General features: G+C 37.8%; 1 protein-coding gene across 1 annotated transcript in view; it reads left to right on the forward strand.

Annotated features, from left to right (window-relative positions):
- Positions 1-22000, forward strand: part of NELL2 (neural EGFL like 2) — a 133403-nt gene that overhangs the window by 50597 nt on the left and 60806 nt on the right. The window contains exons 10-12 of the mRNA XM_056516275.1: positions 2556-2647; positions 5388-5490; positions 8385-8513. Of these exons, the coding sequence (XP_056372250.1) occupies positions 2556-2647; positions 5388-5490; positions 8385-8513 (324 nt within the window). The remainder of the gene's footprint in view (positions 1-2555; positions 2648-5387; positions 5491-8384; positions 8514-22000) is intronic.

Below are 22000 nucleotides of genomic sequence, written 5' to 3' on the forward strand. Positions count from 1 at the left end.
TGTTTATTTAGGGAAGTTCAGTGGATGAGATACAATTTTCCTAGCTGCATGATGGCCAAGTGTTGTGGTTGTGGAGGTGGGCATGTGAGCTCTGCTTGAAATTTCTGGCATCCACACAGGCTTGAATCATGCACTCTGCTGCCATGTTCTAACCTTTGAGAAATAATCTCTGGGTGCATGAAGATACATGGGAAAGGGTCAAGGGCCATCTGGCCAGAGCCATCTCTCACAGACCCAGAATTTCTAAGTTTTTCTTGTTTCCAAGACTTGTAGAGAGGAGTAGATTTTGTTATTGAAAGCAAGTGTTTGTGATACTGTGTCACTGCATTAGAATGGTTTCATATTCAAAGATTTCCAAAGCCTGTTGTGTGAAATAAAAAAATAGCTTTGTGGTTTCACACTAGGCTGGATGTGTTCTTTTGATGGTTCTTCTGTGTATGTTATTTTCAATGTTTCTTTGAAGAATCAGGTTTGTTGCCATTAATAAGGAAATTGGATTCAGTGGACTGTGCTTTGAGGTGGTTTGTTGTCTTGTTTTTTGTTTTTGTTTTTTTTTTTTTTTTTTTAAGATGCCTGGGTAGTCTCATATGTTCAGAGTAGTTTGGCTTCAGGAGCATATTTTCTTGTAAGATAGAATGACGAGTGATTTTGATGTCTTTTGCCTTTTCTGTGAACAGTCATAGTCTGCCTGTTGGGAGCATGAGGACGTGTTAAGTTAATAGTTCATTGCCATTGTGTGATACTGAGGCATTGCTGTGCTGTATTTTTTCTTGTCACAAGTAGTTGTTCTTAGAAACTTGAAATGTATAGGGCAAGGGAAAGGGCTTAATATTTGAATATTTCAGTTTAGTGTCATGGCCTGTAATGCATGGGAGGTGAGATGCATGACTGGATGACTGTCTTGTCTTGCCTAGATTCATGATCTGCTAGTCCCTGGTAAAGATTTCTTGCATCAGAATTATTTCATCTACTTCCAGAAGAGCTTATTTTGGGGAGAGGAAAGAGACACAGTATTGAGCTTTTGTGACTCACATGCTCAGTATATAGTGGGGTGATCCTGGCTGGACTCCAGGGACCCCCTCCCAAAGCCACTCTCTTGGTCCCCTCCACAGCTGTACAGGGAAGAGAGAATGTAACAAAGGGTTAGTGAACTGAGATAAGGGCTGGGAGAGCACTTTGGATGCTTATATCTGACAAGATAATTTATATTTAATAACATAACTAATATTTTTGCGTTTCAGAAACCCCATTTTTGTTGCTATACCCATCACTTATTTTTCATCATCAATTACAAGCCTTTACTTTTTTTTTACATGCTGATGAAGCAATAAGAAAGAGCTGCAAGTTAAGAAAAGTAGAAATGAAAATAAATGCAGTAATGCTAATTAATATAGGTAATTCAAAATAAAAAAAACCAAAAAAGTCTTGTACTTTTAGGTGTTTTTAAATTGCCTACAAATTGCAGTCTATTTAAACAGAATAGATAAATCTCTCTGTGAAATTATAATTGATTTGCATCTTTATATCAATGATTAGGAAATTAGACCTCTAACATGTAACCTGGAAGTTGAAAGTTGTAACCTACTCCTGTTATTTCATTATTATGCTTACTTGATGAGCCTTGACTGTGTCCTAAGCAACAGAAACAGACATCTGATTTTCTGTACCTAGCAGTTATGTTGCCCACCCTTTACACTTTGCAAAATGTAATTCCATTAATGGACCCATTAAAAGAAAAGGCAAGATGGTTTGCAGTGAGGATGTTTTATGTAAGTCTTAAATACTGAATAGGAATTTTAGTGAGCAATCCAGTGTGAGCTGTGTCAGCATGCTATTGTAAAACCTGGTGCTGCTGGTGACAAACACCAATCCTAGTGACATCTCTCTGTCACTGATCATTGGAGACTTGATCCTGTTTTTCTGGGGGATAAAAAAACAAAGACAGTCATGGAAAGTCAGTTACTGTACAATAAAATACTTTAATATGCTTCAGCAGTAATGATAAAGAACTAGGATAATCAAGATTCAAATCCATAATGTTTAAATAACCGTGTGGGGTGATGAAACATCAAAGGACTGTGATAACAAATAACCATGTGGCTTCAGTGATCACCCTTCATCATGCAACATTCCTCTTCAAGAAACTAATTATGTATTAATGCCACTGGTGCTGCTCCCACAGCTCCATTTTCCTGTGCACCTTGAGCTGTGTTGCAGGCAGTCACCTTTCTTGGTGTCACATCTCTCCTGCCATCCCAGTAGCTCTCTGTACTCCATATTGCTTCTACATCCTTCACCTTTCAACTTATGTGTTGAAATTATGTTGTTGCTTTTTTGGGTACTTTGTGGGGTTTTTTCCTCCTCTTATTTTTTTTTTTCTTCTTATATTTGAGAGTCCTGCAGATGTGTTTAGAATATTCTTGCAGCTGAAAGAGTTTTTTCATCTTGAAATGCAGTTCTCTTTAAGAAAATGTATCAGTTCTATAAGCAGTGTGCCAACATATTTATACAAAATCATTGTGTTGTTGTTTTGTTTTGTTTTTTTCCCTCTGAAGCGGTGTGTGTATTTGAAGGCAGAACCTACTTTGAAGGACAAAGAGAAACTGTGTATTCAAGCTCAGGGGACTGTGTTCTGTTTGAGTGCAAGGTAAGAATACTCTTGGTGGAATAAAAATTCTTGCATGTTAGAAATATCAAAGTCATGCTGAAAGGAACTTTTCAAATACAGATGGGTGTACCTTAGGAAGTGACAGAAAAGGCATCTAATAGGTCCTGTGTTTATTTTGTCTGAGTTCCACATCAAATTTTTGCAAATAAATTTACTTTGCATAGCTGCAAGCTTTGATACAGCTTGACAATCAAGCAGCATTCTCTCTTTCCTGGGTATCATCCTCACCATCAGTAATGAAACAGCAGTAGATTACCTTATATTTCCATCTGCAGGGATATTGTTCAAAATTATCTGCTCGGGTGTAAGACATACTTGAATGTGGTGGGGGCATAGTTTGGAATTCAGGATCATTCTTAGAGGAAAAAGAAGAAAAAGAGCTGGTACACCAGGTATCTGGTATTTCTAGTGATAGAAATGGGGTAAGTTTGGGGTTCCAATCTGTAAACAGAACGTACTTGATGCAGAGTCAGTCTTGCCCTGCTGCATGAATAGAGCTGCTCTTCAGGGCACAAATACACTTTAATGGCAAAATATACCCCAGGGACAGCTGTGGGTTAAGAATTACACAAACTGCTGCCATGAGTTGTGTGCTGTCTGTCCAGGGGAGGGATGGAGAAAAATCCTGTCTGGTTAGAGAGCTGCAGGCTGTGGGCTGGAGTTGAAAACATGAGCACATGTTTCTAGAGTAGAGAAAGAGGCAAGCAACTCCTATCACCATGCAGCTGTCCATCAGACCAGTTTCTGGGAATCTCAGACATTTTCATACAGTTGTTAAAAAGTGTATCTTACAAAGAAGAACTGGGAACTCTTGTCTAACTGCTATGGATTTTAGTCTTCATGAGATTAATTCCTGCAGTAAGGGCTTTGAAAACCTTTTGAGAATGGGAAGGAGAAGCTGACCAGAAATAATTTTGGGTTCATCTGTAGGCTTTTTAGGGCTATGAGCTTTTATTTTCAACATGGCACCCAGGACATGAATTCTATGATTAGTCAATGGATATAATTAATAATGACCAAAAGTTATGTGACCTTGCCTTGTGTTCCTTGCAGCTGACAATTGTGATACTGTATGAAAAAGAAATGCCTCTGTTGGCTGGACTAGTCTGTGTTTTGTTGATTAGACTTGTTTTCTGGTAGACTGCCTCACTGTCTTGGTAGAAATAATAAGCAGAAACTTTGGCTGATTGAAATGCTGCTTTTTCAAGGACTGAAGTACCCACAGTTTCTGCTGAACAGCCTCGTGAATGATAATTCAGAGCATAAAATCCATATACTGTAAACTTCATTCATCAGTTAGGAATTCATGGATGGGCATTATTTTATTACTACCAGAGTTCTCATAAAAGGATATAATTAATGACTTCAAGTCAAGAGGTTTTAATAGGAATGGCACAGGTACTGGTTTCATGCTTGAAGGCTTATAATGATGTTATCAAGGCAATGTATGGAATTTTTTCATTTTGTCTGGATGTAATTAAAAGCATCATGTTTTGTTTTTATTGGCTGCTGCAGTTGTGCATGCTGTAGACATGCACTTCTCTGAATATCATAAATGAATGAAAAATTATCTTCCAAATTAGAATTTATAAAAGATTAAAATTAAATCCAGACTTCTATCAAAGGTTAATTTAGGTTATAGGATCGCTGGGTTTAGTTTGTTCTGGTGTACAGCACATCTCTGTCTGGTTTGCTTCATTGTATTATGAGGTTAGGGCTGGTTTCTTTATCAAGATTGTTTAAGGTAAAGTTTGAGCAGTAAGTTGGACATTGGCCATTGTGTACATGTTCATCTTTATATTTCATGCTTAAAGAGGATTTAAAATTAAATGCTAGACCAATAACAATAATAATAGTACACACATACATACAATGGCATATACATAATTTTAGATGCTTTTCTTGCATGCAGAATGCAAGGTTTTTAGTTCACTGAGGTCTTATTTTAACCACATCACTTATTTTATGGCAGATGCCTCTGAGAACATGCTGTTTGCCTTGTTTTCTTTCTTTGCCCTATCATGACTAGATCACTGCAAGTTACGTTGTTTGTGGCCTGAGGGAGTCTAAAGGTGGCACACCCATGATAGACAGGTTGCTAAGGGAAGCATTTTGTGTGGCCATTATTTCATGTGACCTGCACTGAGTGCCTGAAGATGCTCAGGTACCATCTTGTGCTATTGTACACTTCTAGATGCCTGATGCAAACTTAGCTGAAAAACCTTCTCTTTCCTAATAGAGACTCAGTGCCAGTTTCTTTCAGTGTTATTGCCATGGCAGTGAGGTCAGAGGTGTTAAAGTTTGATTTTACTTGCTGTATATATAACAAGCTTCTTTAGAGTATTTGTTATGAGGACTCTTGACTCTGGAATCTGCTGCCTCAGTTTTTGAGAAATAATTGTAACTCTTTCAGGCATAATGCTAAGAGAAACTTCTGAGGCAAGTTAGTTAACAGCTAGGATAAGAGAAGAATGAGAGCTGTTGCCACACTTCTGATTGCTTGAAAAGGTTTGAAAATAGGAGAGTTCCTGATGCTTTTATCATGCTATATTGTCCTCTCAAATGGTTTTTGAAGGTACCTGGAGTTTGGCCTAGGCATGGGTTTTTTGTACATTATAATCCTGAAACTCCACAAAAGTTAGAGTTTTTTTTTCCACTAAAGTTATAACTTACTTTATTTCCTATCTCACAGTATTAATCAATTCCCTCAATTTAACAGGACCACAAAATGCAGCGAATTCCAAAAGACAGCTGTGCACCTTTGAACTGCCCAGAATCTCAACAGATCCCTTTATCTCACAGCTGCTGCAAAGTCTGTAAAGGTAAGGTAATAGCAAGATATAGATAAATTCAGTGTAATTTTTCATTCTTACAGATTGCAAACAGACTTTTTTTTCTGATAATTTTGATTAGGACACTCCTGTGAATGATGATCACTATAGATCTTGGGAAACTGAATAGGTAACAACTGCACTGTAACATCTGAAAATTGTTTGGAAAATGTTTAGTAATGTGAATTCTGTGAAACAAGTTTTTGTGTTTTATTCCAGCCAAAAATAGGTGGAAAATCTGAGAAACCGTATATATAATTAGTGATTTTTCTACCCTTTACCCACTCCAATGTCGAAATTCAATATACTGGAGAAATATTCATGTGTGCCAGCATCTTTCTGGGGTGCTATGCAGTCATTCAAGTACTTGGGTAACTTGTTCACCTCTCTGGGGTTGTAGTCTACATCTATAAGCAGAAACTTTGGGAAATATTTTTGTATGCTTAGCACCTTTGGGTGCTAAACCCAGTCTGGTCTCTATCAAAGGAGAGAGGTATAGGAAGTGCTCTGAGTCCTTGGCCCACCCTTTTGACCTGGACTAACACCACTATCTTCAAAGCTATTAGCATTTGCATCTTCAAGTGACTACATCTATTTTTCTATAGCTAAATAAGATAAATTGATACCTGGCATGAAGAAATGTTTTAGGCTCTTGGACTGATTTTAGGTATACATCAGTGAAGATTGCAGCTATGGCTATTTCTGTGCTACTCAGCACAAACAGGAAGGAAATGATTAATGACATCAAGCAGAGGGATAAGAAAGTAGAAGAAAAGAACTTAAAACAGGTCTTTAAGTCTATCACAGTCCAAAAGGATTTTTAAATGATAATGTTCTATAAAATCTTCTGTAGCTTAGAGAAAAGGATGATATGTTTCTTGTGCCTGGTATAGCTAGAAAATTTTAATATATGTCAGTTGAGTGCTTTCTGAATATTTTCAATCCTCACTGAGCTATGCTAGATTGGCTTCTCATGAGGTGAGGAGCTTATTCTTTAAACAAGAAGCTGCTGTAGGCTATTATTCAGTAGCATGTATTTTGTTTATTAATACAGCTGCTGTATGAGTGTTGAGAATCTTAATAATCAAAGTATGAAAACCCTCATGCTTTCTGGATGACATGTAGTTAATGTAAAAATCTGATACAATCCAACAAGCCAGGAAATCCAGAAATAAGCCTCTTGCTATTCCATGAACACAGGATTCAATGAGGAGGGCAGCAAAAAGGCAAAAAGCAGATGTCACCATGGCCAGAGTTTGCTTCTGCTGTCATCAAGGTGTATTGGAAACCCTCTAGCACACTTAAAGTGTTGAGTATTTTGCTCCTTAATGTCCTTTGTTAGATTCCATCACTGTGGTAGCTGTGGTGAATGATAATGTCTAAGTAACATTACCTAAGCATACCTTTATGTTAGAGAAACAGCCCACAGCAGGAGGAAGAAGAACATTGGCCTGCCATATCATATGTTTCTATCATAACCATATCACTGGATCTCAGTACTAAAAGATTTTGTCTTTCTGGGATCTACTGCTTCCTTGTCTTCTTTTGCTTCATTCCTGTAGCTTCACACTGTTCCTGAGCTGCCCAAGTGCAAAAAACCTCTTTGACCTGACCTCCAAGCATCTCTGCTGCCACTGTCCTGCTTGGAGTCCTTGTTTAACTAAGCTTCTGTGAGGTTAGGGCTAGAAGCTTTTTCACAGCAAAATATAAGCAGAAACCAGGTGGAATGATAAAACTAATAATCTTTACTGCCAAAAAAGACATTTTGGCTATTTTGCAAGATGCTTGTGTTGCACCTGATGCCAGATTACATTTGGAGATGCTGCTGTTACACCAGTCCTGGTCCCCTGAGCCTGGCCCACATTCCCAAGGTCTCCTGTGGTTTTGAGAGAAGAAAGTAATTATTGGAAAACACTACTGCTACTAGATCAATTAATGCTTCAGTGAGAGAAAGAAACTTGAAATAAATAAAATTAAGGAGGAAACAGGGAGGGAGACAAGCTCCACAATCTTTATATACAGCTCTGGAAACTGTGGAAGCTTCAAGTCAGTTTATGGAACCAGCTAATGTTGTTCAACAACATTAAATCATTAAATTTCATGAGAGCAAACAGAAGTTTTTAAAAAAGCCTACAGAGTAGAAAGGTTTAATCTAGATTTTCCAGCCTGGAAAAGAACTTCATAATCTTAAAAATTTATAATTAAGGTTCAATGGAAAATGGCTCGCTCAGGAAAAACGGAAAAAAAAAATAAAGGAATAAGAAATAGGGAGAGCTAACAGGTGAGATTTAAAAATAAAATTCTCTGTAATGGAAAGAATTATGCAATGAGGGAAGAGCTATTCAGTTAGTGGAGGAAGGGAAGGTATGAGGGGAGAGTAAAGCAAAACAAGTCAATGTTAATCAAAGACTTTTGGTTAAATATAGGATTTTATAAATACACCTGGGAACTAAAAGTGCTAAAAGTAATATCACTAGTAAATGAGATGCTGAGTGTCTAAGCTGTTAAGCTCTTTTATAAATGTGCAAGCAAACAAACAAAAAAAAGAAAATGACAAGAACTATATAATTAAGACATGTCCTGTAAAAGTAATTAACAATGACAAGGAGACAGTAAGGGGATTTAAGCAAGCCTCCTACCCAGCTGCTTCAGATCAGTGCTATAACCTGAAATTGAATTGAAGACCTGGAGACAGTCTGTTCAGGTGGCCTTTACTACCCCTCTCATCCATTTCATGCTTGGTACAATTTATTTTTCTGTATCTCCCAGACAATAGAAAGGTATTCTTTGACCTAAATGAGAAAAAGACAGGACTGTCCTTGACAGGTACGTTTTTGTAATCCCTGGATTCTTTTTAACCCTCAATGATGCTTGTTTCTGTGCAGGCCATGACTTCTGCACTGAAGGACACAGCTGTATGGAGCATTCAGTGTGCAGAAACCTGGAGGACAGAGCAGTGTGCAGCTGCCGGGACGGCTTCCGAGCGCTCCGGGAGGACAATGCCTACTGTGAAGGTGATGCCTGGAGCACAGGCTTGGCACTTCTGTCCCACTTACTGTGGGATGAGACTATTGATTCACCAGCTGTCAAAGGGGTGGATGTATTCAATATCATGAATTAGATGTGCAGCGTGTTGATCAACTAAAATAATTTCTCCAATTAAGTTCCTTAAAAGAAAATAAAATAATCTGATTGGCATGGAGGTGACCTGTTGATATGGCTGAGGTCTTGAATTAGAAACGTGCTTCCATAGGAAAATTTCCTTTTTGTCAATGATATTCAGATACTTAGGCAATCTAAATTCAACCGTTTGAAAAACATATTAGTGTAGCATTTAGTTTCTCTTTTCACTGCTGCATGTTCTCTCTCCCCAGGAAGTAAGAAATGCTGTAGACTAGATTCCAGTATTGTTAATCACAATGAGTAAATGTTCATCATATTTGTTCATTATTTGCTCTCTTGGGATCAGGGAGCAACAAGCTACTTAACCAGAAGAGAATCATCTATACAGTTTAGCATCATCAGGTGAAAGGAACCCATCCCCACTCCAGCAGTGAAAGCCAAAATCCTCTGCACAGTCTCTCTGTGTTTGTGCTCACTGTTGCTCTGCCTCACGAAAACCCTGATTCTGTAAACACATAATATCAGAGTGCTGTGAGGCCATTCTTACCATAAAGTATAAAGCTTAAGTGCTGGCAGAAGGATGGGCTTTGACTAATAGGCAGTTCTGTTCAGATTAAATGGAAAGTCAAGCATCTGTGAGTAGATGTAGTTTAAGGTACTCTTCAGTCCCACCTAATACCTGTGTTATTCTCTGGTGATGCACAATAAATGGGACAAATAGAGGTCTTTTAAGATTGTTCCTTTGGCTGAACTCTGCCAAAGTTAATGCCTGCAGCTAGCTTGAGTTAGTAGCTGCATTAATGTCAGTGGGAATGCTCATCTGTAGATTTACCTCTGAGAATTCGTGTCTGTTCTTCGGAAAGGAGAATATAATTAATTCAACTTTATATACATCTCTACTTAATTTTTGTGGTAAGCCTTCTGATGTAAGCCAGTTTTGAGAAGCAGAACTAAAAATCTTACAGAAACAAATCCCTTGCTCCTCATCATGTTCCAGGAGGTATCTGACATCAGGACCTGCTGCGTAACTTGTAGCATCAACCACTTTTTATCCCATAGTCCCTGGAGACTGCTGTGGCTTAGGCTGTGGATCTGTGTTCCTGGGAACTCATCAGCCATTCCCTGTTTGAGGGAGTCACTGGAGCAATGGAGTCATGGTGAATTTAGGGGCTTTAAGAGTTTTTTTTTTTTTTTCCCTGAAGCTCTATTGTCACTGCCAAATAAAAGCAAAAAAACAAATGACACCTTCTTAGTGATCAACATGTCTCTCACATTGTGTGTAACTTGCCATAAGCAAAAATAAAAAAAAAAAAAAGAAACTTTTTTTATCAGAACTGAGAGTGAAATGTTTGATGAGGACACAGTAGATTATCATATGTGAGTCTGATGCATTCTTATTATAAGAGGATTTACCAATTTGTGCAGTACCTGATTTCAGTATGATGATTTTTTTGAGAAGATTTCTTGGCCCAATTGTTTCTGTATGGGCAAATTGCATTGGTTCTGGGTGATAATTATGAATCTGCTTAACTTCTTTCAGAGAACATCCATAAGTGAATAAAAGATTGGGGCATATTATTTACATAAACATAATTTTGCTCATTACATTTGAAGGCATTAAATTGTCACTTAAAAATGCTCCTGATGCAAGAACACTTGCTGATGTTGGAGGTAACGGGAGTAAGTTACACTAGGAAGGTGAGAAAAGCTCAGGAGGTTGGGTCACTTCCCAAGAGGCTCTCCCAGCCAGGTGGAGCTGCCTGAACAGGGACACCAGCCTGGCATTGCTGCTGGCTCTGTGCTGTAGCTGCAGTGCTGGCTTGGCCACACCTGAGCTGTGCACAGCTGGTACATGGGTCCAGACCTGGCCTTGGATGTCCATCCCTGACTGACTCTGAGGGTCATCTGCTGGGGGGATGGAAAATAAGGCTACAAATTAAAACTTTGGGATTGTTTTTGTGGAAGGGACAAGAGACTGAAGTGCCCATGTTTCTTCAAAGTTGTGCTTTTATTACTGCATCCTTTTTCTAGTTCAAATGTCTCATTGAGTAAAGGTTTTTATTTCTGGAAAGAGACTCTTTATATACTAAACTAACAAACAGCAAAAGGCACAATAACAATAGTGTAACACAAAGTCTTTTCAGAGTCCTTTGGCTCATCTTGAAAGGCTGAAATAGTCCCAACCTGCCTTTCTCAGTGGATGCCCTTTCTTCACTCTGCTATTATTCAGTCTTTAATTGCAAGCAATGCCAGGTGTAGAGATGTCGAGTTAGCACAAAGCCTTTCAGAGAAGGTTTTTTGTAATGGCTAGAGCCCATAGACATGAGAGCTGTTTCTGTGTTTGCACTGAGCAAACTTCAGGTATACTGCAAAATTGGATGTCATTGGCTCTGTGTTAGAGCCAAGTTTCACTAAGTACAATCCTGCTTTGTGCTCCAGCACCATCAAAATTGAAAGAAAAAAAGGAAGTAGTGATGCTCCCATTTGCAGAACTTTTCCTTAAGGAGAAGAACAAAAATAAAAACACTCCAAGCTGATTTCAGTGTGGGTCTGGAAAAGCTGCATAAATTTTACCTGAATGATGGAAGAGCTTGGCTTCTGTCCTAGAATGAACCAGTGCTTTTCCAAAGCTGTGTGGTGTCTCTAGATACTTTTATGGTGGATAACTTTCTGTAATATTATAATAATATATATTAATATTTACATCACATTCAGCTTTCCCTCATAGTACTCTGTAAAGCAATACTTAAAGAATTGGTATTTCTTAATTTACATGCTGGAAGCCTTATTGCAAATAGTTTTAAATATATTTTCTGCCTCAGGCTATTATGCAGTTTGAGATACTTTGTGGGCAGGTTGTGTAATATGGATTATGCTGTGCTGCCCAGGTGTAGGTGCTTTTAATACAGCATCCTGCCTAACATCAGCAGCTTATTACAACAGGTGTTCTGGTGAAGTGTAATTAGTTTTTCCCAAAGCCACATCTGCAGTACTCTCAAATTGAAGATTACCCTCTGGAATACATTTCAAAGAATGTTCCATACCCACTGCTTTTATGATGGTGGAGTTATGCTGAAAAGGCTTTTCAGGATAAAGGTTGTGACTCTTGGATACCAAGGTGATGCATCTAGAGGAGCATATTTTGACTATCTCTGTGCAAAATCTGATTTCAGTTCAGAAGTACTGCCAAGGATTGCTGATTAAATAGAGAGCAGAGGAAGCTCAAGAAAGAAGACAGAAGAATATGGTGATTTTTGTGGAGACCAAGACAGAACATGACCTGAGAAAACTGCATTATTTACTTATCAAGAGGATTTTTCCTGAATCAGAGGCTATTTTACATCACATATCTGTCTTGGCTTCAATAGAGTTGAATTTCTTTGTGGCCTGTGTGGTGCTGTGGCTTAGGTTTGTGATGTCATCTCAGTAGTGAAAACAGGAGTACAGTGTGGCTGTTTCTCAGAGATTGGTTGGGCATCAGTCTGCTGGTGGTAGCTGGAGAGTTGTTACCTTTGAATCCTTTTTCCCTCCTATCTCCCTTCACTTATTATATGGTCTTTATATCAACTTATGAGTTTTTTCTCACTTTTGCTCTTTTTGTTAATCCCTCCATCCCATTGGAGGGTTGAGCAAGAAAGGAGATGCTGGGTGCTAAATTGCTGACAAGGGTCAGCCCTTTACCCATCACAAATGTATGTTATGGGTGTGTGGACCATAATGTTTATTTTTTGATATTTGGAAATTTAGTTGTTCTATTTACACAGTATACAACATAGTTAACTTAGAACAATTTTTTGTGAAACAATTTTCCATTTATATTCTAATTTATTCTTTTCCCTCAGTAACTCTTCCAGTTTCTTTGCTGTTGTCATGTTTGTCCCAGTTTCAAGTGTAGCAGATGAAATTAGACCAAAGACTGAATGACTTTGTCTGGATTTGCGTATTGCATCAGCTTCACTGATGATTGTCCCTCGAGGGGAGAAGGTTTTCTGTTGAGAAATCTGCTTTTGAATAAGCTGGCTTGATTTGAGTCATTGTCAGTGGAGGGAAGAAAGCAGGAGTTCTTAGAGGAGAAATTGCCTCTTTCCAGAAGTGACACTTGGTTAGACCTTATCAGGTGTCCCTCAGCTCATGGTTGCATGTTATTATTCTGTTTGGAAAGATTTACTGATTTATCCCTGTGTATGCTTAAAGATACTCATACATTATTTAACCCTCTTCCCCAACAATATGAATAGTGCACTTCTTCACTTACCTAATTAGTACAATCTCTTGTTAATCTTCTTGTTAATCTTGTTGGTTTTAACTACTGGATTACAAAAGTAAAGTACATTTTCAGAATTAATCTGACTTCCACGGATTGTAGTGAAGAGAAGAAATCTTTTAAAGAATAAATAGCTATAATCAAATGGCAGTGGGATGCATGCTGCATCGTATGGCTACCAACAACATATTTTTTCTTAAATTAAATGTAATTTTGGGAGAGTGTAAGTAAGAGACTTCCATAATAAACCTCAGAGTGTTAGAATATATTCTATTAAGTCCTCTGGGTCTTTAATAGACATTACTGAGCTATTTGCTAGCTTTGCTGTCTTCATGGTATGCACCTTTTTTTTGAGTAAGAGTCCTACTTAAAAGCTCTACAGTAGTGTCAGCTTTGTGAACCTGGGAAGGTTACTCACATTTCCCTCTTCAAAGAAAAAGTATCTTTTGGAAGTGAAAAGTGTCAATAGTATCACATACAGCTAAGAAATAAAGATTTCCATCTCCATCAGCTGGCAGTTTGCTTGAGTGGGTTGGGTTGGGAAACCAATCAAGCAGAAAGAAACTTTCACTCCAGGAGTGCAGAATGTTATTTCCAAATTTCTATTAACAACTAACTAAATAGTATTAATATAAAAATGAAATATTAATATTAAATAGTATTAATATATTATCAATTATTGATATATTTTCTCATCAAAAGCACTGTCATCTTATTTCCATCATTATGTTAGTGAGAAATCTTAATATGAAGAATTAAGGAAGCAGTTTTATTGTGTCAGTGTGTCAGAGCAGGACCAATGAATCTTGTCTGCACTAGCTTTAATTGAGGAAAATAATAAAGTTTCATGCTAACTTAAAGTGCACAAGCAGTATCCCTGACACCAGTTCATAAATTGTGGTTCATACTGAGGTACAGATTGTGCCACAACTTGTAGCAGTGGGATAATATCTATGGGTACAAATTGTAGGATGTGATTCAGTGATACTTGATTTTATTTACTTCTACATTAATTATGTTTGGAATGATTCTATCATCCAGCCATAGCCAGGACTGAAAATGATGTTACTACAGTTAAGAAAAAAACAAACAGCTGAAGCTAATCATATGAAGGGAGCTTCCTGAAAGCTCTTCTAAACTTTGCTGCTAGTATCTGGTAGGGAGAGGTTTTATTGCACTGGGAGCAGCCCTTTTCCACTAGCAATAAAAACATATGATGTAATTTGTCTTCAGATGAGAAATTAAGGTGAACGTTTCCATACAAATTAAGCAGACATGCAAGCAAAAGAGTAAAGAAAATAAAGCCTTAGTTTTGTTCTTGTTTTACTTTTGGTCCAGTTTTCACTGTTAGCTGAGAGGTGACTACTGAAAAAATTAGGTACTTTCTCTGTGTGAAAAGTATCCACAGCCAAATGGTTGGGTTTCTTTAGTAACTTTTAAAACCTCAGTCTAAAACGGTGACTTGTCTTAACAATGCATAAAGGCTGGATTCCCAAAGGTTCTAACAAAGACACAGAAATACCTTGAATTAAGGCAAACTGAATTTAAAATGAACATTCTTTCAGAGCAATAGCAGCCCCAGTGTTTGTATCTGTTATGTACTTGTAATTAGTTTGGCACAGTTTGAGGGACAGCTGAGTTGTGATATCAGCACTTTTCTACAGAGGAGGCAGTAATCTACCAGGTAGCTGGCAAGGATATGCTGCATGGTTTAGACCCAAATTCAGTCTAACCACACATGGGGGCCTTGCCACTGCTTACAGGTACTGTCTTCACTGTCTTCCAGTGAAATTTTTGTCTTTCCAGAGAGTTTTGAAATATGCAGTACAATCTGTGGCATGTCTTCCTGAGAAGAACCCAATAGATACTTGTAGTCTCTGTATAAAAATATTAATGCTCCTTCTTACCCTTTTAAAATAGGGGAAAACAAAACCATGATGAGTGGCTACTATTTGAAATTCTTGACATTCACGTTCAAAATGAGAGGCTGTCATACTTAAATGAAGAAAAGAAAAATCTTATTTGCAATTCTGATTTAAAGATCTGTTTCTAGCTAAGTAACTGAGGAGGGGATTGGATCATGAGCTGGAGTGTCAGTAAGTTGTTCTGGTTTTCAGAATTGACTAATTAGTCATATACAACATCCTTTTTATTCTCAGTATGCAACTGTGTCAGACTAGTTATTTGAAACCTAAGGAAAGACCCCCTGGGATGCTTTCATGTCTGACAATTAACTATGTATAATTACTTGTTTCATCACATATACACTACTATATGAATTAATTATAAGATATTAAATAGCAAGAAGATGCAGTTTGCCAAGTAAAACATTCCATGATGGCAGACAATATTTGTTTTCAAATTTTTCCTGTGATATGTATTTTTAAAACTACATGATGTGTGTGGAGTCCAGTGTTGTTTTCACAAGACCAAGATAAAGATTTCAATTTCTTCCAAGAGCCTCACATTCTTGAGTAGCTGTTGAACAATATCTCCTACTGCATGTTTTAACAAGGACAAGTTTTATCTCAACAGTCTGTCTTCCTTTCCAAAAACTGGGGCAAGTTGAAATAAAAACAACTCTTTGTACTGTTAAAAATGATATTTCTGAAATGCTGTAATGTTGTATTGTGTCCTTGCAAAGCTATATATAACTTTTGTCAAGGAACATAGACCTTGAGTGACTTTGATTTTATTTCAAGTATTTTTTTCCTGATGGCCTTCTCATAGGCTGCAGGAGATGGTCAGAGAAATAGTGGACTTAAGCAAAGATTAGAGATTTAAAATAGCATGAAGGGAAAAGCACCAAGATGTGTCCAATGTGTGTGTGTTATCTGTGCAGTTTAGTTATGGGCTAGGAGAGAACATGCCCTGTGTGAAGAACAAATACTTAGAATTTATTTTTAGTCTAATGCTTTATCAGTCTAATCAAAGTATAACAACATCTTATTAGTTTACTTACAAGAGTGCTAATACTTATAATCCAACTCACCCAGTTTCTCTACAGGTCTGTTAATAATTGAATAAAAATCAGTATACACTAATAACTGCCCAATTCTTACCCTCCCTACTCGTTGCTACGTGAGTTATTAGCAACCAATTTCTTTTTTGGGACCAGCATGGTGGGAATAATGGAAGGTTATTTTTACTCTTTTTTTTGTGTATGCTTGAGGTAATTTTTGTATGCTTTAACTCAGTATGAGGGGTATGTTCTAATAGTTGATTCACAGGGCTAGATTGATTGTGATTCCTTAGGTTCTAGTGCTTTTCTCTTTGGGGGAGGTGAGACACACAGGTCTGGAAAGGCAGACAAAAATAATATAAAGTAATATAACTCCCCAAGAGCAAAGAACAATTTTGGACGTAGATTGTATGCATGTTACCTCTTGATAAATTTGCTGTTGTAGCCAGGCTTTTTATTGCCTGTTGGTAAACCAAAAGCACAGGGTGTAAAGAGAAGAAAAGGCTGAAAAGTATCTATAGAGAGTAGGAGTGATAACTATGGTGGCACTGTCAGCTGGAATAAATAATGTGGGACACTGTGATTATATACACAGTTTTGACTGAAGTTGATGGTTGAATCCTTTGTGGAATATGTCAGTTGAAAAATCTGCTGCAGTGGATTTAAAAGAGCAAAGCAAAACAAAAGTGCAATGATTGTTTTTGGCTCACTGGAGGTAACAGCAGTAGTAAAACCATAGGCTTGACAAGTGATGGAGAGTCTAGAAATAGTAGTGAGAGGAGGAGGAGCAAGGGCTGTGCCAGAGCCCCAAGATATTTTATCACCTCAGACAGCATGTGAGAAAGGGTTTGCACAAAAAGAGACACCTAGAAGATAGTGTTATGGAAACCAAAGCATACAAGATATTGAAACCAGGCTGTAGGTGAAAATGAAGGGAAGCTGAAAGGAAATATGGACGTGTGAAAGACCCTACTGGGAATATTTTTATTAGAGCAATGAGCCAGGAAGTGTTAGCATACCAAACATTTGAGAAGTTGGGAAGGCAGTGTGTTTGGTGGTGGAAATAAAAAAAAGCCCACTACTTTCACAGCTGAGTAGGCTGGTAGGATCTTGCTTCTAAGTTATTCTCTGTTCTTTTTCTTTTAAGGTGTAAGTGCTGATGGGTGAAGGGATGGGTTGAGTACAGGAGAGACAAAGTGAGCAATATCTAAAGACAGGACTAAACTTAGGTAGGAAATGGCTGTGGAAGGATCTGCCTGATCTCAGAGGTAGAAAGTGAGAAAAGTAGGACTTGATGGTGGAGGGATGATGAAGTAAATGGGCAGAGCTTCTTTTCCTTTGTTCCAGGTGCAGAACAGGTTATGTTTGTTCTAAAGGTTTCAAACCCTCATTTAACTCTTTAATGTTATTGATTGCTGTGATTGGTCACTGTTCATTTTTATAGTTCCTTAATTACTGAGTAGCATCTGCTTATTTTGTGATGCCCTGTTTTATTCACATAAAGGCATGGGGGTTTTGTTTTATTTTAAATTGTAGGTGTAATCTACTCCACTCTTGTGTTCAGGGTAATTTTTAATGTATTTATGAACTACTTTTATTTATAAATAAAGCTTTTCATGGTCCTGTTCCCTTTCTTCCTGGGTAATTAATGATATGTGCTGCAAAAAATCCTGCAAGAGTTTTAGCACTTCCCTTAAAATTCAATAGTGTCTAACACCAGACATCTCCTTGGCTACCATATACCTCTCTAAGTGTGAGCAGGGAGATCACTGGTGTTAGACACTGTCAAGTTTTAAGGGAAACGGCTGGAGGCAGGACGCCATCCATAAAGAATCCTCAATTCCAGGAGTAGCCTCTTCTCATAACAGCCCATAATTACTGATTTAGTACCACTCTCATTTGTTCTGGCAGGCTTTTGTGGTGGATAAAGCCTGTGATGTATAGGGAGGCCTAAGGAGAGGCTTTGTTTGTTAGTGTGAGGCTTTGGTCAACAATGATTTATAGATTGCAGGTCAAGTTCTCTTCTTATTAATGAGATTGTAAAGCATAACTGGGAATTTTACTCTGGGGAAACAGACTCATTAGGGTGCAGGAGGAAGGGATACAGGGAAACTTTTCTTCAGTTATATATTTTGCATAAATTTTCCTTGAGTGCTTGGGGGAATAAAGAAAGGCAGGTTTTTTTCCCTGTTTTTTGATGTTTTTGCAAGTATAAATAAATCATTGAAGTGCAGATTCCAAACACTTTTACACTAACCAGTTTTCCCAGAGGTTCCCCTTTTATCTGTTCCACTGGGAATAGAGCAGGTTGATGATCTCCATGACTACACTGTTGTCAGTACATCACAGCTGGTGGCTCAGTATCACATCACAGACTTCAAGCACACAAGTCTTTATTGTTGAATGTGTAGAACCATTGGAATGGTGCATTCATCCTATTGAACTGACTTCAGTGTCTTACCAGCTGAACAGTAAAACCTGAATATGCATTAATATGCTAACTAGGCTTTTTGGCAGAAGGAAATTAAGATAAATGTTGTAGGATTTCTTAGATGTGGAAATGCATAAGGTTTTCTGTTGTGCTTTTCTGTCTAAAGGTGGCATGCTTGTTTTGGCTGGGTACAGTTAATTTTCTTCACAGTGGCTAGTACAAACCTGTGTTTTGGACTTGTGCTGAACAAGGGTTGATAATACAGGGATGTTTTTGTTATTGCTGAGCAGGGCTTACACAGAGCCAAGGCCTTTCAAGCTTCTCATACTGCCACACTGGGGAGGAGACTGGGGGTGCTTGGGGGGTTGGGAGGAGACAAAACCTGGACAGGTGACCCAGACTGACCACAGAGAGATTCCAGACCATGTGAGAGCATGCTCAGTGTGTGCAGTGTGGGGAGGAGAAAAAAGGGGGACTTTTGTAGTGATGGAGTTTGTCATGCCCTGTAACCATTACATGTGATGGAGCCCTGCTCTCCTGGAGATGGCTGAACACCTGCCTGCCTTGCAAAGCAGAGAGTTAACCCCTTGTGTTAACCTGCTTGTTAACCTGCTTGTGTGTGCAGCCATTGCTTTCCCTATTAAACTGTCCAATCCACAAGTTTTCTACCTTTTATCCTTCTGATTCTCTCCCTGTTCCCACTGGTTGGAGAGTGAGCAATTGGCAGCCTGGGGCTTGGCTGCTGACAGGGCTTACACCATGACAGGTGAATAAAAGATATTTTCAATCAGTAAACAGGATGAAAAGGCTTTTATTTTGTTAGCTTTGAAAGACAACAGATGTTGTGCTCATTCCCTGCCCTAATTCAGTACTCCTTGATCTGTAGTATCTTAACCTAATGTGTATGGAGCTTACATGTGGAGTGCCAAAGGGGGAGTGGAATATCAAGCTTTTAGTATTAGGTTAGTATTAAGGTTAATCTGTGTTACTCATTGTAATTTGACTGTTATTTTACCCTTTCTGTATTAACTATCTTTATTTAGTACTAAAGTTGCTAGTTGTTTGCAAAAACATCTTATCTGCTGTGTCCGTGGTGTAGAGGGTCCTTAGATGCCAATGTAACATAGTCCTGTGATAGAAGCAATATCAGAGAGTTGATTGGGAGTTTTGATTTTTAGTGAGCATTTAAAAAATGTGAACAATATCTTTGCAAATCAGTTTGAAAAAACCAGTACGTCAGATTTGCCCAAATGAACACTTCAAAGTTAGCCTGTTAGTTGGGTTTGTTTGGGATTTTTTGGTCTTTTTTGGGTTTTTTTGGGTTGTTTTTTCTGTTTTTTTTTTTTTTTTTTTTTTTTTTTTTTGTTTTGTTTGTTTGTTTGTTTTTTGTATCAGTTGAACAAGTATGATTTGGAAAAAAAGATGTTTATAAATAAAATATTTTTCAAAATCTCAATATGTGGTATGTTGGCAAAGTGAAAGCTTTTATTTAAAGCACTTCTAAATTAGGAGGTTTGAATCAAAGGAACTTTGACTTTAAGTTTTTCCCTGCAAAATAAAAACTGTTGGCATTTTGGGTTTCCTGTGGCTATTTACCTGCCAAAGTAATCATTACTATAGTTTTCAGAAAGTTCTCTTTAATGGTTCTGAGGCTTTGGATTTTTAAGCAGAATTTTGTGAGGGTGCCAGAGCTGACTTCTAGGCAGTCTGTTGATGCTGGGAACCTAAGACCTCTCATTACTTGAAGATTGATGTTGTTACATAAATACAAATCAACACAATTAATTTAATATGGAGTTGTTAACTGGAATTACGAAAGACACAAGTTGCATCATTTGTTGTAGAGGCTGAGCTGTATGTTGTAACTGCTGGCTGCTTTTGTGAACTGCATGCTTGTGTTTCTGCAGAACATCTGTAAGTCAGGAGATCTGTGCCCTATTCCACTCTCTGTGCAAAACCAGCTGTGGTAGTGTCATGATAGCTTCACTCTTTTTTGGTGTTCTTAGACAAAGTTCATAAAATGTATCTGGAGCCTTATTGTGCATTATTATGTACATAAAAATTGCAAGAGTAGCTTTTACAAACAAGCACCTTAACACACCTATGATTCTTTTGTGCCTGCAGAGTTTACAGGGTAAAGGGAAGGGAACCAGCCAGAGTACATCAGCCACGAAATTCTTTTGCAGTGGACACCTTCGTGTTTGGTAGCCAAATGCCCCCAGCTTCTCCAGCAGTAGGCAGAGGACCTGTGGAAAATTCTTTTTTCAAAACTGAATGAAATTAGGAACTTACTACAGAATCACTAATATTGTGTGTCACACTGTTTTGTACAGGAAGGGAAATTATTTTCTAAGAATGCAGAGGGGGGAGAAAGCAATCAATGGGAGCAGTTGGTAAATTCCTGTTGGTAAAGACACAGGGAAGATAAGAAGAAACAAGGGATAAGCACACCACCTAAGCAGGAGCAAAGTACAGGAGTTAATAATGTTGCCACTCAGCATTGCAGCATTAAGAAATCAACCCTGATTTGAATTTATATAAACAGTCTTTTGTCTTCAGCTATTGTTAGACTCCACAAGAAGATGCTTTTCCTTACAGAGGTTACTGAAAGCTATAAACATCATTGAAAGCAAGAAAGAAATCAAAACTGATGAGCAGGAACAAAGCCAAACCAGCAATCAGCCCATTTGATTTTTAGCATACTTTGGTGGCAAGGTTCAGTGACACATTGTGTGACAATATAAATAGGTGTACTGAGCATCTCAGTAATGGTGTCTTTATCATTACTATTACAGGAACAGTGTGCTACTGAGCACTTCCAAATTAATATAGCTTTTCTTTTTCCACTATAATACTACTATGTAGAAGGTTTTTTGTTATTTGTTGTGCTTTTTCTGTCTTACCATTGAGTTATAACCTGATACAAGAAATATGTCTAATTTTGAAGCCCAAGAGAGAACCAAAACAAATTAGGTTTTGAATTCTCTGCCTACAGAAATTTTTGTTGGGAGTTTTCTCTAGGATCTTATACTGCAACAGATGTTCTGCCCCAACAAGTATTTTATCAAGTTACATTTTGTTCTGTCAAAGCAGATCTTTATATAAAGAGATTCTCACAGGTTCCTTTCAGGTACAGTGTGTATATGTATCCATATCTATATACGTATGTATGTACATATTTGCAGATACAGATACATGTGTTTATATATATTAAAAATACTGATTGACTACTTCATCGTTCTAAGAGAAATTTATACTAAGTTTCAGGGTCTTCCCAGATCTTACCATGTTCCTTACAGTTTCTTCTTAAACAATGGTTCCTGTTAGATCAAAGGCATGCAGTGTGCATATAATTGTGTGTTTTGTGTACTGATGACTGAGGTAACTGGACAGGTGCAGTGATGGATGCCATTGCAGTGCTAAGGCCATTGGTCAATTGTTTGGGACCTTGTTTTTTTTTTTTTTTCCTGTTCTATTTAAGTCACAGGAATAACATCAGAGACACTTCAAAAGGAAAGATGTAAGCCAGTGTAATCTTCTTTGTTACTCTACTAATAGCTGTTCACAGAAACTCATGGTGCTTCTCTTGTTTGAATATTTTAAGCAGTTTTTTTAAAGGGAGAAAGCCCAAAAGCTTTCCAAGATGCACTGATATTTAGGTAACTCTTTAGTCTAGCCCACTAATGAAGGAAGTGAACAGCAGTATATGGAGGGATTGCAA

The sequence above is a fragment of the Oenanthe melanoleuca genome, chromosome 1A, assembly GCF_029582105.1.
Source record: "Oenanthe melanoleuca isolate GR-GAL-2019-014 chromosome 1A, OMel1.0, whole genome shotgun sequence".
NCBI classification, from domain to species: domain Eukaryota; kingdom Metazoa; phylum Chordata; class Aves; order Passeriformes; family Muscicapidae; genus Oenanthe; species Oenanthe melanoleuca.